The sequence below is a fragment of the Xiphias gladius genome, chromosome 19 (genome assembly GCF_016859285.1).
Source record: "Xiphias gladius isolate SHS-SW01 ecotype Sanya breed wild chromosome 19, ASM1685928v1, whole genome shotgun sequence".
Taxonomy (NCBI): Eukaryota; Metazoa; Chordata; class Actinopteri; order Istiophoriformes; family Xiphiidae; genus Xiphias; species Xiphias gladius.
The window spans coordinates 24,880,759-24,897,527 of NC_053418.1; the positions used below are offsets into that span (position 1 = coordinate 24,880,759).

Below are 16,769 nucleotides of genomic sequence, written 5' to 3' on the forward strand. Positions count from 1 at the left end.
GTAAGGTTAGTTTCTGTTCTGGTTTTCTGTTTGTTTACTAGTAAAATGCAAAAAAAAGTCCACTTGACAAAGACTTCATGTATTAATCTTAATGCATTAATGTCTGTCTATGGCAGTCTCATGTTTCCTCCTTTTTTCCATCCATGGCCTGTTGTCTGTCTTCCGCCAGTCTGTGTCTGTGCGCGCGCGCGTGTTTCCTGTATGCGTGTATGTGTTTGCACATACGCCCATGTGTGGTGACTCCCTCCACCACATGCTACGTTGGCCTCCATGGTGTATGCGAGGTGACTGTGAGTGAGGTGAGTGAGTGAGGTGAGTGAGTGAGGTGAGTGAGTGTGAGTGTGTGTGTGTGTGTGTGTGTGTGTGTGTGTGTGTGTGTGTGTGTGTGTGTGTGTGTGTGTGTGTGTGTGTGTGTGTGTCAATGTCAATGATCACATGCAACTATTGCTCCTCACCACCACCAACTCCCCTCTGCTAAAAGCCCTGGTGCTCTCAGCATCTGCCTTAGGAAGCAGGTGTGGAATCTCTCAAAGAACAAGATCGCAGTCAGACCAGTTGTTTAAGCTACAGGATTCAGCATCAGGGGAAACTCGTGTTCATGTGTATATTTGATTTTTGCACATTTTGTCCCTGCATACAAAGTGGCTAACAATGCCTTAAAACAGACACAAATGTACGACCTTACAGAAGTATATATGCGATATATATATATATATATATATATATATATATATATATATATATATATATATATATATATATATATATATATATATATATATATATATATATATATATATATATATATGATATATCGAAATGTATCACAAAGGTCATTCCTTTTCATTGTGACAGTCTCAGGCGTGGTGCTTTCATGCATTACACAGTACACACACAAACACACAGACAACTCCACCTCATAGCTCCATGAACATGTTCGTCGCCTGCCGCCTTTCTCCTCCGAAAGGTCAAATGTCTGTTTGTTGAACAGTTACTTAAAGGTGGACGTTTTGTGCACTTACTTTTTAAGAATTGGAGAATTTGGACACTGTCTTCTAAGGAAATCACTACAAAAAACCCTTTGAAAATGAATTGTGGAGCAGCAATTTATATTTGCCAGTGATATTAAAGGAATAAAACATTTGAAACCCTTGTTTACCTACCTATCACCTTGTCATTGTCTTTATTTGTGGTTCATGGCAAAAAAGCCTGAATTGTAATTATATTCTAAGAACAAATGAAGGCTTTTACTTAAGGAACCCAACCCACCAGTTTCTCATACAAAGATTAATTTTCAGGAAGAGGTTGAATAGACAGTAATGAGGAGGTTCTCGCACCACAGATGAAAGAAAACCACGGGGGCTTGATCCATGCCAGCCATCCAGTGTGTTTCAGAGTAATCTGCTGGCCAAAGCCCAGGTTTGTGTGATCACAGCCATCTGATGCAGCTCTATAACCAACACACAAAGCCAGAGAAGAAGAAGAAGAAGAAAGAGGGGGATGGGCATCTTGGAAAAGCATCCTGCATCCCTTCTGGTGCTGTCTGACTGCTGAGGGGGAGGGGAGCAATGGAAAAAGGTTTTGTTTTGGGGGTTTTTTTTCTACCATGGAGAGCTCTGTAACTCCTCCTCAGCTTTGTATCATTTCAGCATACTGTAGGTCTTGGACTGGTTATCATGCCTGGGGACTGAGCTCCAATAGGTGAAACATAGAAAGTATCTCATGCATCCAGTTCACTATGGGTATTCGGCAAGTCTTCTCCGCCATTTGCACCGCCTGAATGCACCAGACTTGACATTTACAATCTAGCGTTCCACTCTTAAGTATGCAGATATACCAGGATGATATTGGTCTATGACTCACAAGTCAAATATCAGCCTGGCAGCCGAAAGGGAGCTCTCCACAGTGATATAATAGAATAGTCTAAGAGGTAGGTAGGTAACACAATAAATCTAAGGGGTTGTGAAAAAGATTACTGGATATTACTTCCTCAAGCCCGGGTTGTACCAGCTACCCATAAACTCATTACTAGTTCTTAAAATCTAGTTTTAAACTGGTGATTTACTAAATTGGATTGCACCATTAAAACTTGAGAAATGTCTTAACTAGTTAAATCTTTAGTAATGTGAAAATCGGCTTCAAGAAAACATCTAGCTATGTCTAAAAGAAAAAAAGAAAGAATTAACCGATCGACTGTACAAAATTTATACTTTTAGGGCAGCAAACGATATATTAAAACTTAACTGCTAGCCCTTTGTAGTATGTATGTGTTCCATTGTTTTATTAACATATGGAGATATGGATGTGAGTCTGTGTTTCAGAGTTAGTAGTAATCATTCAGCTGAAAATGAGCAATAAATGATTTGGTCATGCTAACCTAGCTAACACTAGGCCATAGTCTAACATTATAAGGATAACATTTTGTATGTTGACGTATGTTGTATTATTTCTGTGAAATGTCACTTAAAATCTTGAAATCATTATTAAACAGCATTTTAATGGAGTGCCAAATTAAATGTGTTAACTATCATCTATATTACTCCTTTAACCCCTCACTCTAAATAGGTCATCTATTAGCAAACTAACGTCTTTACCTGTAAATTCAGTTAGCTATGCAACCGTTCCACTCGGCAGTTATGGGTGCAACTATATAGTAACAACTAGTCACTACCTAAGAAATACATAGTGTGTACTGACCCATTTTAATTCAGTGATGTGTATGTCTCCACTTACTAATCACTTAGTGCTACAACTAGCCCTAATTTGTCCTTCTGAACAGCAGGTGCAACAGGTTCTTGACCATGAACAAGTACTAAAATAATTAGACACAAGGATGTGTTGGTGATGGGCTGCACTGAGATCTAGCTTCGTGTTGAAAGGGTCACCAGCCGAAAAGGTTGGGAACGACTGGCTAGGAGGCCATTAACCGAATTTAGTATACGTGAATGAGATACGAGTGAAATAACTTAATGCCTGTCATTTCTTGGAATTATTGAAAGGAATTCAACTCAAACACTGACTTTCCCATTAAAAGGCTACATATCAGTCCAACACTAAACCTCGTAGCAGATTAAAGATATCAACGAATGATAATGGACGTGGGTTAACCTTTGTTCACAGCTGTTTGTCCTAGCTGAAATGCTGTCGACTGTACAGTGTCGAGATCATGAGAATGAGTTCGCTATGCGGGGGGGGTACGGCAGGGTCATTGCAGCACTATGGAGAGGTCAGGATGGTCGGGACGGTCTCTGAATGCCTGTCTACAGCAGTGTGCACACTCTGGACACTGTGGAATGGTTGTCATTGTTGTGATGACCTAATGTCCTTTCCTGCAGACTTAGAGCCACTGTGGCATTTGCATCCTACTGAAAAGCACTTTGCATTAAAGCGTCCACGAAAAGACACACCTTACATTTAATCTGCACATGAAACAGGAGAGGGACTCGGCAACGCAGCTTGGCCTGAGCCGAGCACAACACGCTCCAGCTGAGTGTATTGACATAACCTACCTGTCGGTGGATGTGTGTGTTTACAGAAATTTTATTGACAGAGTTGTGTAAGTCAATGTGTGTGTTTGCGGGGGTCACAGGCCTAACGACGCACCCCGTCATATCCTCGCTTGTCAGATTAGTCAAATCCAGCAGTTTATCCAGGCCCTGCAGACCCACCTTACTTCGACCTTCGCCTCCTAGGACCGCCCTGACCAATCATACACATACACATCGGCAAACAGACACACACACACACACACACACACACACACACACACACACACACACGTGCAAACTTGCATTTGGACACGTAGGCAACTAATGCAGGGAACACACCCACATGACAAGTGCAGCCAAGCATCACAATCAATCAACAAATGATGTGTGCCATGGAAACACACAACAACACCAAACCCTTGAGAACAACTGGGTGCGCACATGGCCATTTTATCACTTAAAGGCATCAGGTCGCCAATAATGACTCCCCCCCCCTAATGTCCCCACAGTCAGGACGGTTGTATGATGATGATTAAGCACGGTTAGAAGTGGCATGGCATTTAACAGTAATGGTATTGACTGTATGTTACTCGTTCCTCTCCGGGTTTTTATGAATTCACTCTGTGTTCCTTTGAAAATACTTGTAAAAAGACAGTTTTATTATTTAGTTTGACCACTATTTACCTCATGGTGACCCCGAGTTCATAGTTCATGGTTCTTTTTTCATGTGAGATATTTTGACGAGTCATAGCAGGAAAAACACAGGTGTAATAATAACGTCAATGGAAGGTTTTGGTTTAATAAAGGTTTTTGTGTTGTGTATTGTGTTACTGGGACACATTGTTAATTTTATGAATTACACCTGTATTCTTGCTGCTTTGACTAGTCAAAGTGTTAAAGAAGGTCCATTGTCAGTGTGTGCATGGCTCTGGATCATCACATGACTGTTTTCAACAGTGTCACATGTCTAAATGATAATTGAACAGATTTCCAAGCCTCTGATTTTATAGATTATGGAACACAAAAGCCCAAAAAGGTAGTTATAAACTTTGGTTTACAATCTAACTAGTATTTTATGACTGTAGTCCTGTGGATCCCAAACATTTTCAATTCTTAACACCTATTACCACCCCTGGTCAGTAGACAGTGTAGTTTTAGCATCTTTTAGCACATCGTTTTGGTTTTACAGCCTGCAACTTTTACAGTTTTGGTTCTCTCTTTGCGCTCATCAACCTCATTTCCAGCTGCAGCAGGCAGCAGTTTTTAGCAAAAAAGCTCAGTTAAACTGAACGCATGCTACCTGCTCACGGTCAAATGGCAGACAAAGTTAGCAACTAGCTAGTGAACAGAGAGATATTGAGATATATCTCTTGGAATTGGTGAAGAAAGAAAACAGAGCTAAAAGGAGAGTGAAAATTGGAATGACACTGGTTGGGTGGTTAGAAATACGATACTGAATAAATACTAAAGTTGCTCCGTGTTCTGCTGCCCCCATGTAGCCAAAAAAATAATACAATTTAATTGAAAAGATTGAAATAATATTATCAATAATATGATCTCTATGTTTCTTGTAAACGTTTAGGTTTTACAGACAAAAGACACAGGGCTCATATTAACAGTGAAATTAAGAACAAGATACTGTATGCAATGCACTTCTTTATATTTTGTATTTGACTGATGTGTGTATGTGGTGAAATTGCCATGATCCAAGATTGTGCAAAAGAAATGATTTACAACATATTACAAGCATGTACAAAAAAAGAGAAATTTTAGAAAATATTCAGAATATATATGTAAAAAAGTAAAAATAGAATTAAGGTAAAATGAAAGCTAAAAAAATAAACAATAAACAAGGACAAGAATAAAGAGACATAGTGGCACTGAACTGAGATGAGCGTTAATGAGGTAATGGTGGACAGGAAATTTGAATGTGAGTTGAGCGCTGATGAGCATGAGAGTCGGTCCTAAAACTGTGGCTGAGCACGCACTCTTTAAGCAAGGTCGTTGTTAAGAAGTCTGAGAGCGCGAGGAAAGAAACTCCTCCCGAGGCTGCAGTAGCGCCTCCCTCACGGCAGGAAGACCAGACCAGTGCTGGGGTGCAAGTAATTTACTTTGCTCTTGTCCTGTAGTATTTCGAGTATATCTCCTCCAGTCTGGAGGGTTGTCCATCTGCCTGGCCATCACCACGGTCCCCAATTTCCACCCAAAGTCAATGAATTTATCTGAGCGTGACTGGATTTCATCACTTGAATATAAATCCTGCAGTAGCCACATACAGTATGGCCACGTGTCTGATCATAATGTTAGTGCAGGAAGCGGCTGAGTGGCAACAGCCGTGCATGATCATCCTCCATCACGGCTGACAGCTTTAGATCGAGGGATAGAGAATTGAGCGGCGTGTGTATATACAGAGTAGGTGTGTTTTGCACTTGTATGTGTATATGCAAACAGATGGAGGAGATCTTCTGCGTGTGGGAAAGAGGGGTCTCAGGGGACCAGAGAGAAGAGAGCACATCAGACAAAATCAGTGCCTCCAAGATAGAACAAAGCAAGCTAGCTCAGTGGCCTGTATGTGACACGTAGTAAAGCGCTTCACAGAAACCCTGGCTTAGTGCTTGTGAGTCAAACCTGGCATTCAAAGCACCAAATGGAAATGAGTTTCAAAGCAGCGGGGCCACTGGAGAGGGGTTTGTGTTGGCGCCTCCGTGGAGAGCTGGAATTTTTCTATTATTCTTCTTTTATTAAATACCATTAGACATTGAAATATACACTACGTGTGGTTAAATGACATCTTCAGTCCTACATGATACCATCGTTAATCTCTCAGATAGCAATTGTTTTACTTACAATGTCTCAATTACAGTGCTGAATGCAATAAATATGTAATCAATCAAACTACACGAACAGAGGTGGACCACACTGACTGAGCCCTATCTAATATTCAGTGATAGTGTATATTGTTTTAAACTTACGAAAGGTTAATTATTGATGTTTTGCTGCGGTTGAATGGCTGAAATATACCAGGAGCCCTGCGGAGCAGTGTTTACAGTATTTAGACGTCTATTAGATGAGACCACAGGATGGAGCAGCAGCAGCAGCAGCGGTTGGGACAGCAGAAGGAGAAGGGTTAGAGTAGCAGGCTAGTGAGGGCAGTGTCATAATATAGTGTTGCAGTCCCACCTGGGGAGGTGTAGGGCCGGGGCCATTCTTTAGCTCCCTCCGCGGTAACATGCTGACACGGTGTTACAGCACGTAGAGTGAGGCAGACTGTATGTCTCCATACTGCCAGGTCTGAATGGCTCAAGCTCATCAAATGAAGTGTGTCACCTGTAGATGATAACTCTGAACCACTGAGACCAAGGCTACTGCCTTACCACACTCATGTACTGTTACATTGGTTATAAAAGAGTTTCTATCATTCCGACCAACAAAAATGATTGCTGCTCGCACTATAGCGAGGCTTCCCTTTTACAAACAATGGCAGAGGCTGGAACAGCAGGGCTGGAGAAAAGTCACTGCCACAGTGTGGCGATAGCTTATATATGCACATTTTCAGTATTAAGAAAAAAAAGCAATTTGCTTGAAACCAATAAAATTAGCGTTTAGATATAAATACGTGTATTTGAAAAATTATAGGCTTAAAAATATGACACATTTTCAATCCAAAGCCCTCACTCGGCCACTTCTATCAGCTGTCACCAAGTCCCACACAGCCACTAACACTCAGTGATAGTATGGACTCTCTGAAAACAGACATTTCTGTGCAAAACTATCCACCACCTTAATAACATTCAGGGCTCTGACTAGATCGCAACATGCTGATAGCTAGTATGCAGTATGAGCTAAGGTTGAGCTTTCCGGGACACTCAACATTTTCTGCACATTACTTTTGCGATTTGTGCAGTTGATAGTACAAAATCAACTCCTAATACTGATTTCCTGAGGAGCCCTCAGTCATTCTAGCTTGTGTTTTCGACCAGCCACTCACATCGACATTGACTGTGGGCCTTTCTCATGGCGGACATTTTGATAGGTCACAGCAGGAAAAGCACCAGCCCAACTAATAGTATTAATGGTCGCATGGTTCCAGTGACTAACCCAGTGAGCCACGCTAGCATGCGTGATAAAAGGCCTTGTACATGGCTGAAATGAATGGAATGCAGCCATCATTAACGTGGTTAAAATGTCTGCTTTTATAAAGGTCTGTTATCTGGCGCCACTCCGTGTGTGTTTGTGTTTACTTTCCCTTTTTATACACAACAGGATACATATATTTATGATGCTATATGATAAATGATGATATATGTTCCATCAACCTTTCACTTGTTCCCCCATTTGACATTGCCACAAACCCTGAAAGCCTCCGCTCTCTTTCTGCTGGAAGAACAGCGCCATCTTCCTGTTTTGTTTTGTTTTTTCGCTGTAAAGCACCACTGCATATTTCCTGTGACATCCAACCGGTGGCTCTGTCTGCATGCAAAAGGCAAAGAAGGGACTGTTCAAGGCTGCCAACTGTGGCTTAGTTTGTTTACAGTCATTATCCTTTTGTGTCAGGGCTAATGCTTTGGTTGTTTGCTGAGGCAAAAACACCGCACATTGCACCTGTACACTGAAATGGAAGTCAGTTTATGATATGGCAGTAAAGCCAGTAGTTTGGTATCACAGCTGATGGGATAATTAGTTGAATGCATGAATAAACATTTGATGGCACGAATCCCTTCACTGAGTGATGTGATGCTTTCAGTAGAATAAATTGAATCAAGGTGCAGCCTGTCCTGTTACTGGGCTTTCTGGTAACTATAGAGAGGGAGGCTGAGCAAGACCCATAATGATAGAAATCAGACATTTCTGCCTACCTGTCATTTCCTGCTGAGTCATGGGGATCCTCCCTCCTCAATGGGCCCTTTTGTTACCACAGACAGACAAAATGGCTAGGTGGCTTTGGGAGAGCGCTGCAGTCTTGTCTCTCTCTCTCTCTCTCTCTCTCTCACACACACACACACACACACACACACACACCTAAATAAGTCTCAGGAGCTCTTCTGCTCAAGAGTTCTTCCTATTCATGATAACCTTCCCTATTTACCTTCCCGCCAGTCTGTACGAGTTTGTATTCTATGATATTTTCTCCCTCTTGATGAACTGAGCTATAATCTCGTGGGCCTGAGTTTCATACGTCAGTGTGGAGCCGAAACGTGAGACCGAAGGCCTCACAGAACGTCATGTCCATGTTACCTGTCATCCTATGGTGTATGTGTGTGCATTTCCAAGCCTTGCTGCTTCATAACCTGGAAACTGACTAGTTCAGTGAGTTTGTTATGACCTTGCCCATGTTACATTCACTGCCATTGCCTCAGTTATATGGGCACTGGTCCCAGTTTGAAGAAATGCTCCGCATGAAAATGTTACTGTGATAACAGTGAGGCTGAGGTTCCTTTTTACAGGTGCTCAGCATCAGTTCAAGGTTGCTGGTCATATGAAGTACCACTGGGGGTTTAGCGTCCCCTACTGGCTAACATGTGTTGGTAAAAATCAAAAGACTCCTAATGCCTTCTATCTATCTATCTATCTATCTATCTATCTATCTATCTATCTATAAAATAAAATATATATAAATAAAATACATATAACATATATTTAAATTGCCTTCATATTTAGCCCCAAAACAAAGCAGGTAAAAGCCAAGTGAATGAGTAGGATTGGGGATAGTTGCATGACTCCAGTTTTTGCATTTTTTATGAAATAAATCACTGTCTGGAATAAAGGAAGAATCTAGAGACTGGATCAGCCTAAAACGAATCATCGTATGGAGTGAGACACGTGAAATGCTGAAAACAGCTGATCTGCATTAAAAAGCAATCGCAAACACACTGAACTACAGAGGATCTTAAAATCTTATACATAAAGACAAGAATTGAAGGAGCCTGTACTGATCTATTATGGACACAAATACTTTCACCCGATAAGAATATCTGTTGACGTGAGGCTGTAGAAAGTAGGTGACTACTGGTACGAAGAAAACTCGTTTATTTGCAGTGTTTTCCACTTTTTACTTTGTTAACCACTGTAAGCAGCACCGCCAGAGATTGAGATCTAAGGTGACTGGAGATGACTTGGCACTGGGTCTGCTGCACATTTTCACCGTTCGGGCTGTTCTCCAGACAGGCGGTGTTCGGTGGGGCTGAGGCTGCAGTCCTGTGGGTGGGGGTTCTCTCCTTTTGCAGGGGCGTGGTCCCTCTCCCGCCGGGATCAGGACCAAGGCCAGCAACAGCTCTGCGCTAGCCCTTCAGCGTCACAGCGGCCGGACGTGGGTTTGTTTTATGCAACAGAGACAGAATAGGGCTAGTGATCGCTCTCTCCGGCTCAGCAGAGAATATGCAGTGTTGACTCATCAAAGGAACAACTCCTATCCACCTTTGGGGGGTTTTGGGCATCAAGTTTAGGCCAATCTTTAGGCAACTATATGTTCTTCATACACGTGATGGAAAGTTTTATTCATATGAGGTCAAGTCATAAAAGTCGAAGGCACAACGGAACAGAGTTAATTTCAGACAGGCCTATGTGTCAGTCGTGAGGACGGCGACAGACAGGAGGCCACATTTTGCCACTTTACGACATACCACCGCATCGCTGGTGTTCCAGGACGGTGGTGAGGCTGTGATGATGTGGGAGAGCAAGAATCAGGCCACCAGAATGAGCCTCATCCCGTATTCCGATATTGCGGAGTCCGGGGGCCGGGGTGGGGTGGGGTGGGTATGTGTGTGTGTGTGTGTGGGGGGGGGGTATGCTGGATGCAGACTGCAGCACCACTAACACACTCTCTAGCGCACAGCTGCACACATCGATCCCGTTTGCCATTCTGCTGGGACAGCAACCAAAAACTGCAACGACAGTGGTCAGTACGGACGAAGGTAACACGAGACAGCCCGGTGGAATAATACATGAGATTACACATGTTCTTTTCTTATGATGTGATTTTATTTCGCATTATAGGGAACCGTTGGTTGATAAGTCAATCAGACGTGAAGTTCAATCAGCTTTCAGGCCAAAAAGGCGACAAATAAAGCCCCTAACTAGAAGACGTGATCTTCGTATAAAGTTGTGTTGATGCCCGAGCTTCAAGGCAGAAAAGAGGAGCTACATGAGTGAATTCGTGTCTCCCCAGGGGGCGGAGGCTTTCTGCAAAAGCCTGCAGGTTTCCCCTCGTCCTCTGCTGTCGCTGCGTCAGATGATGCGCCGGCGCCTTCGCTATAAAAGCACCTGTCCTGGCCAGACATCACTCGCATCTCACTCTCTCTCTCTCACACTCACCCTCACACACCCCTGAACTCCACGCACACTCTGTCTCTCTCCCGTACGGAGCCGTGGGACCGGACACCGCCAAGGTAAAGGCAACATGAGTTACTCCGGCGACATTTACAGCAGCAGCTCCTATCGGAAGATCTTCGGAGATGCCCGGTCCGGCCGCGTGGGTCTGGGCAGCAGCAGCAGCCCGTCCCGCCTGCACTCTGCGGGGTTCCGCAGCAGCCACCGCACCTACGGTTCCCCCTCGGTGATGTCCTCCACCACCTACCGCAGGACAGCGGCGCCCGGCCGCGTCTTCTCCTCCATGCCGGAATCCGTGGTGGACCTGACCCAGTCCACCGCGGTCACCAACGAGCTCAAGATCATCCGCACCAACGAGAAGGAGCAGCTGCAGGGCCTCAACGACCGCTTCGTGTCCTTCATCGAGAAGGTGCACAACCTGGAGCAGCAGAATAAAGTCCTGGACGCAGAGGTCACGCTGCTGCGCCAGCGCAACAGCGAGCCCTCGCGTCTGCACGAGCTGTACGAGCAGGAGATCCGCGAGCTGCGGGCGCGCGTGGAGGAGCTGACGCACGAGAAGAGCCAGATGCACCTGGACTGCGTGCAGATGAACGAGACCCTGGAGCGCGTGAGGGAGAAGCTGGAGGAGGAGACCAGGCTGCGCGAGGAGGCGGAGGGCACCCTGAAGGGCTACCGGAAGGACGTGGACGACGCCACCCTAGCGCGCCTGGAGCTGGAGAAGAAGGTCGAGTCCCTGCTGGACGAGGTGTCCTTCCTCAGGAAAGTTCATGAGGAGGAGCTGCAGGAGCTGCAGGCGTCTCTGCAGGCCACACAGGTACACATCCCCCCACTGGGCTCCATAGTCTGGCTGGTGGTAGACTATTTGGCTCCACTTGTCAGATTTATCATCAACCGCGAATTTACAGTGTCACAAACACTTCTGAATCTTCGTGTCCTTCGTATCCACGGCCTACACATTTCACCCAGTAGTCCGACATATTGCTACAGGGACTGACAACAGTGACAGTAAAAAAGAAAACTTGAGGCTCGGCTATTCGGCGTGTTTCCTAATGGCCTCAGTAGACTCTAGCGCTTCTGTATACTGCAAATAGCATCATGGAACCAGCAAATAAAATGACTGATTTGTTACAAATGAACTCATACACTGGCAGTATTACTTTGAAAAACTTAAGAGTAAAATACGCAGGTCCCCCAAAGACTGTGTATACAGGCTACTGTCAAGGTAATCGAGGAATTCCGCAGGCTACCACGACAGCGGTGTTAGAATGTCAAAGTGTAGTAGCAGCCTCGAGCCTTGAGTCGCGAGTTTTTCCGGCTGCGTACCGGATAATTGATGGCACTGCAGTTCCGTTTCAGCACCGCGGGCTGTCCCTCCCAACCTCCCCCCCTCACCCCCGCGGGGCTCTCGCGAGCTCCGTCACGCCCCCGTTCGTCTCAGCCACTGGTGCCCCCCCCTTCTTCTCTAGCAGCTAAAACTGTGCTCTCAGTGGGGCTATTGTGTGAGTATTGTGTTACAAACGCGCAGGGTGAGCCACTGTAAGACCCGCCATTAGGTAGCTAAATACTGTGGGGATGAGGGGGATGGTTTTATTACGGGGGGGGGCGCATGAAAAGCGCATAATCCAAGGGTGTGGTCGCCCCAAGGGGCAGCAGCACAACAGTGGAAATACTGTCAGAGTTTGACCCAAAAAGTTCTGGTATGTCTCGCCCCGAGTGTACATGGAGATGTTTTCATCAACAAAACCCCCCAACGAGGCTGACTCCTGCTCAAATGTAGACGCCCCTGGAGTTACTCAGACTTCATATGGAACTGTTTTTCTGCGACATCGTCACATTGGCGATGGAGCAAGCAGGAAGGACTCTGAGGTAGTGAAGAGCAGTGGGCAGCGTCCCCTGCAACTTGGAGCAGAAATCAATCCGTGGATTGTGCAGTGGTGTTAAGTGAGCCGCGCGTTTGAGCGACGGTTGCTGGGTAGATTTCTCCGGGGCTTCGCCTCTCCCCCGCAGGGAATATCACTGCCATGTAGGCTAGTGACAGGCGCGGCTTCCTCCAGCAGAGAGAAGCCTGAGTCAGCAGTCGATTAATCATCCCTGCGGCAGTCCACCAACCTTTTACATACGGTAAATGTCACCGGAGGTAGTAGGCTGCAGCGCTACAGAGAGGCGGTGCGCATTGAACGCAGCGGTTGACAACAGCACTCACCTGTGAGGAGCGGTTGAATCACGAGTTTAGACGGTTCTGTCCACATAAAAGGAATTTCTAATGCTCCAGTTTCCTTCCTGTTGTTATAAGGCCGGTTAGTCCGTTACCTACCCCAGTGTGGCGTTCTTGAAACGCCTTTTTGTCGCAAACCGATGTATTACAGTAGCTTTCAATTACAGTCACTGATGTTCAGAACGTAGTCACATGTGAACATCCCGTGTTTATCCTGTTCAATCCATCTGTCCAGTACAACCAGAACGGTATTCAGGGTATTGCTCAATGGCACTACATTTTCCCAGCAGAACCAATAACAGTGACATCCTGGTCACCAAATAATGAATCCCCGTGACACATTCAAACAGAATCAGTCTCGTATCTTCAGATATAATTCCTGTCTATAAACTAAGCCCTGCAACTCAAAAACTTCCCTTTTTCCTTTCTCATATGTCCAGGTGTCAGTGGAGATGGACATGAGTAAACCCGACCTGGCTGCCGCCCTGAAGGACATCCGGGCTCAGTACGAGAACCTGTCAGCCAGGAACCAGGCCCAGGCGGAGGAGTGGTACCGCTCCAAGTTTGCTAGCGTGACCGAGGCGGCCGCCCGCAACCAGGACGCCATCAAGCACTCGAAGGAGGAGCTGAGTGAGTACCGCAGGCAGGTGCAGGCCCGCACCCTGGAGATCGAGTCCCTCAGGGGACACAATGAGGCCCTGGAGAGGCAGATTGCAGAGATGGAGGATCGCCATAACAATGAAATTGGAGAGATGCAGGTATGTAAATGACCTGGGGTAGTAATATTTTATTTATTTCATCTTTATTCAACTAGTTGAGTCCCGCTGAGGTCGGAAACCTTATTTGCAAGGGAGACCTGATCAAGACAGCAGCTTGAGATGTTGCAGACAAAACAAACAAAAATCAGGCAACAGACAAAAATACTAAAAATAATTAATCTTACAAGCCGTATGTCTAATGAGGCCAAAATAAGGCTAATAACAGAGACTGTTAAAAATGGGGTCATTTACAACAGAACTTACAAAAGTCTTGAATTCTGCCAGAGCCCTCACACTCATCAGTTGAACTCTGCACGGTAGACAGTGACGAAGGACACAGCCTGGGACACCTAATTCTAGGAGTAGGTTTTATAGATCACTTTCATATTAAAAATGAACGCAGTCCTTGTTCAGTGTGACAGCCCAAAAATTACAATCTTATCTCAGGTGTTTTTCGGCCCATCTCGGTTCACGGCCGCCTGTTCATCGGTCATAATGTGATTTTGTGTGTGTAGGATACCATTCAGCAGCTGGAGGCTGCCCTGCGCAGCACCAAAGGAGAAATGTCCCGTCACCTGCGTGAGTACCAGGACCTGCTGAATGTCAAGATGGCGCTGGACATTGAGATCGCTGCCTACAGGTTGGCTAAATTACAAACCACACAGCAGAAATCAGTTTGAGAGACTGAACTAACCTGACTAACTGTTAGTTTTTAAATTATGCAGTAGACGGCCCCATCCTTTGCTCAGTTTAACCATTCATATGAAGAGTAATAATAATAATAATTTAATTAATGATGAATACTGAATGAATACTGAAAGAATAATGGTTGTTCTTGTACTTTGCACTTTGTTTTTCCCACCTTCATATATGTTTGAAGTTCAGTGGAAACTCTGCCAAAAAATTCCAGTCAAGCAATCAGCTTCTTTTTTTAATTGTTGAAAGTTTGAATTCCAGCTACAAATTTTCAGTTGATATTTTATTTACGCATCTCTCGGAAAATGCACTCAACATTAAGACGAGCTTTGCTTCCACTCCAACATTTTATTTCAAGCATTTTTAAAATGTAATTTTAAACTCTTTTGGGTAGTGCAGTGGCCTAGTTTTAAAGACACATGGTATACTCGATGAAAGCAACGCCCCCACTTTGATTCTGGCCAGGGCCCTTTGTTTCATATCATACAACCCTCTCTTGCCACACAGTTCCTGACTACATCTACACTGTAAACTGTCCAATAAAAGCAAAATTCCACAAAAATATCTAAAAAGAAGAAATTATACTGTTTTCCACTTTGACAGTGTGGTTTAAAATGCTTTTACGCAGAGGAATTAGTCTTTCTCCCACTGCAACAGGACACTTGAAAGTAACTGATACAATGTGAAACCTTACAAAAATCTTACTCAGCAACAGTGATGATGTTCAGGGCAAATGTACCAAAACAGACAGCAGATATCCAGCAGATGCCACTGATATCCCAGTGACATTAGATCCTTCAGGAGAGATACACATAATAGTAACAAAACCAGACTATAAGGTCATTGGGTCTTTTCCCCTGTCTCTCTCTCTCTTTGTCTGTACAGGAAGCTGCTGGAAGGCGAGGAGTGCCGCCTCAGCTCTGTTGGTGGAGCCACAGTCCAGTCGGGCTACCCCGGCTTCTCCTACATGTCAGCCCGAACCTACACCCTCGGAGCCTACAGGAAGTCCAGCGCCAAGCCTGAGGAGGAGGAAGAGGAGGCGGAGGTGGAGGAGAAGGAGGAGGAGGAAGAGGCAGAGGGAGAGGAGGGAGAGGAGGGAGAGGAGGAGGGAGAGGAGGAGGAGGGAGAGGAGGAGGTAGAAGAGGGAGAGGAGGGAGAGGAGGGAGATGACCAGGAGGAGGGTGAGGAGGAGGAAGAGGAGGAGGAGGGGGAGAAGCCAAAGGAGAAAGAGGAGAAGGAGACGAAGAAGGAGAGCCCCACTGGCAAGATCAGCAAGAGTTAAATTGCCTGCGTCATCATCTTCATCATCATCACTAACACATTCCACATCCCACCAATCACTTATATGGATCTGGTTACTCTATACATCATCTCTGTCACACACACAAAATTGTGCACACTCCAGAGGCCTAACACCTTCTGGCATTTTCCCGTCTCTGTTTGCTCTGTAACTCAGAATTGATTAGTTTAGAAGGTAGTAGGTGTTCTACAATGGCAGATGAGTTTAAATCATTTATATACCCTGCGGGGGTCGTCGTGATTTTACGTCCCGTAAGCGCAGAGAGACGTGCAGAACGCTAGCATGATGCCTCAAAGTTTCATAAGTTTGAATGATTTTTCCTCTTGTCAGCAACAGCAAATGTGCCATTAATGAATAATATCCACAGTAAGAGCAATCAACACCTTGAAAGTAACGATTAGGTCAGCACACAGACTTTAAGATAAATGCACAGATCCTGAAGCATGAGACACAGCCAGTCCAACTTTTACGGTGCTATTTGATTTTTACATATAAAAGTTGGGGAGTACTGTAAGTAAGGATTTTATCACACAACAAAGCTCTACCAGCTCCGTCCTGAATGTCGGCTTGTCGCACAGGGAAGTTAAAAAAAGCTTCTATTTGAAACTGTAAGTCAAACCCAACATTTCCCACAGCAGGTGAGGGCTTCTCGCTCCCCTCTTTTTTCCACTCTTCTCCATTACTCTCCACTTAGATCTACATCTCATCCCACCACGACAAAATGAAATGTACCACTAACCATTCAAGCCCCTTTCCATCCATTTTTATTCACCGCAGCATCACAGCACGGCAATAATGGCAACTCGGAGCTCAGAAAAACTGTATTTACAAATGTGTTGCGAGGGTGGGTGGGAAGGAGGAGTACGCAGCTCCTTCATGAGGAACTGCATCTTTGGGAATGAAAAGTATAAAGTTGAAATTGCTGCTATATATATATATATATCTATATATATATATATTTGGGAATATGAATTATCCCCCCTTTG

The 16,769-nt window shown here is 44.8% G+C and overlaps 1 protein-coding gene across 1 annotated transcript; it reads left to right on the forward strand.

The window, feature by feature from the left end:
- The first annotated feature begins 10,884 nt into the window (after nt 1-10,884).
- On the forward strand, nt 10,885-16,222 carry zgc:65851 (uncharacterized protein LOC321113 homolog). Its single transcript, XM_040154738.1, has 4 exons — nt 10,885-11,628; nt 13,470-13,787; nt 14,303-14,427; nt 15,369-16,222. The coding sequence occupies exons 1-4, from the start codon at nt 10,885-10,887 to the stop codon at nt 15,763-15,765; spliced, it is 1,584 nt and encodes a 527-aa protein (XP_040010672.1). The 3' UTR covers nt 15,766-16,222.
- Nucleotides 16,223-16,769: the final 547 nt, after the last annotated feature.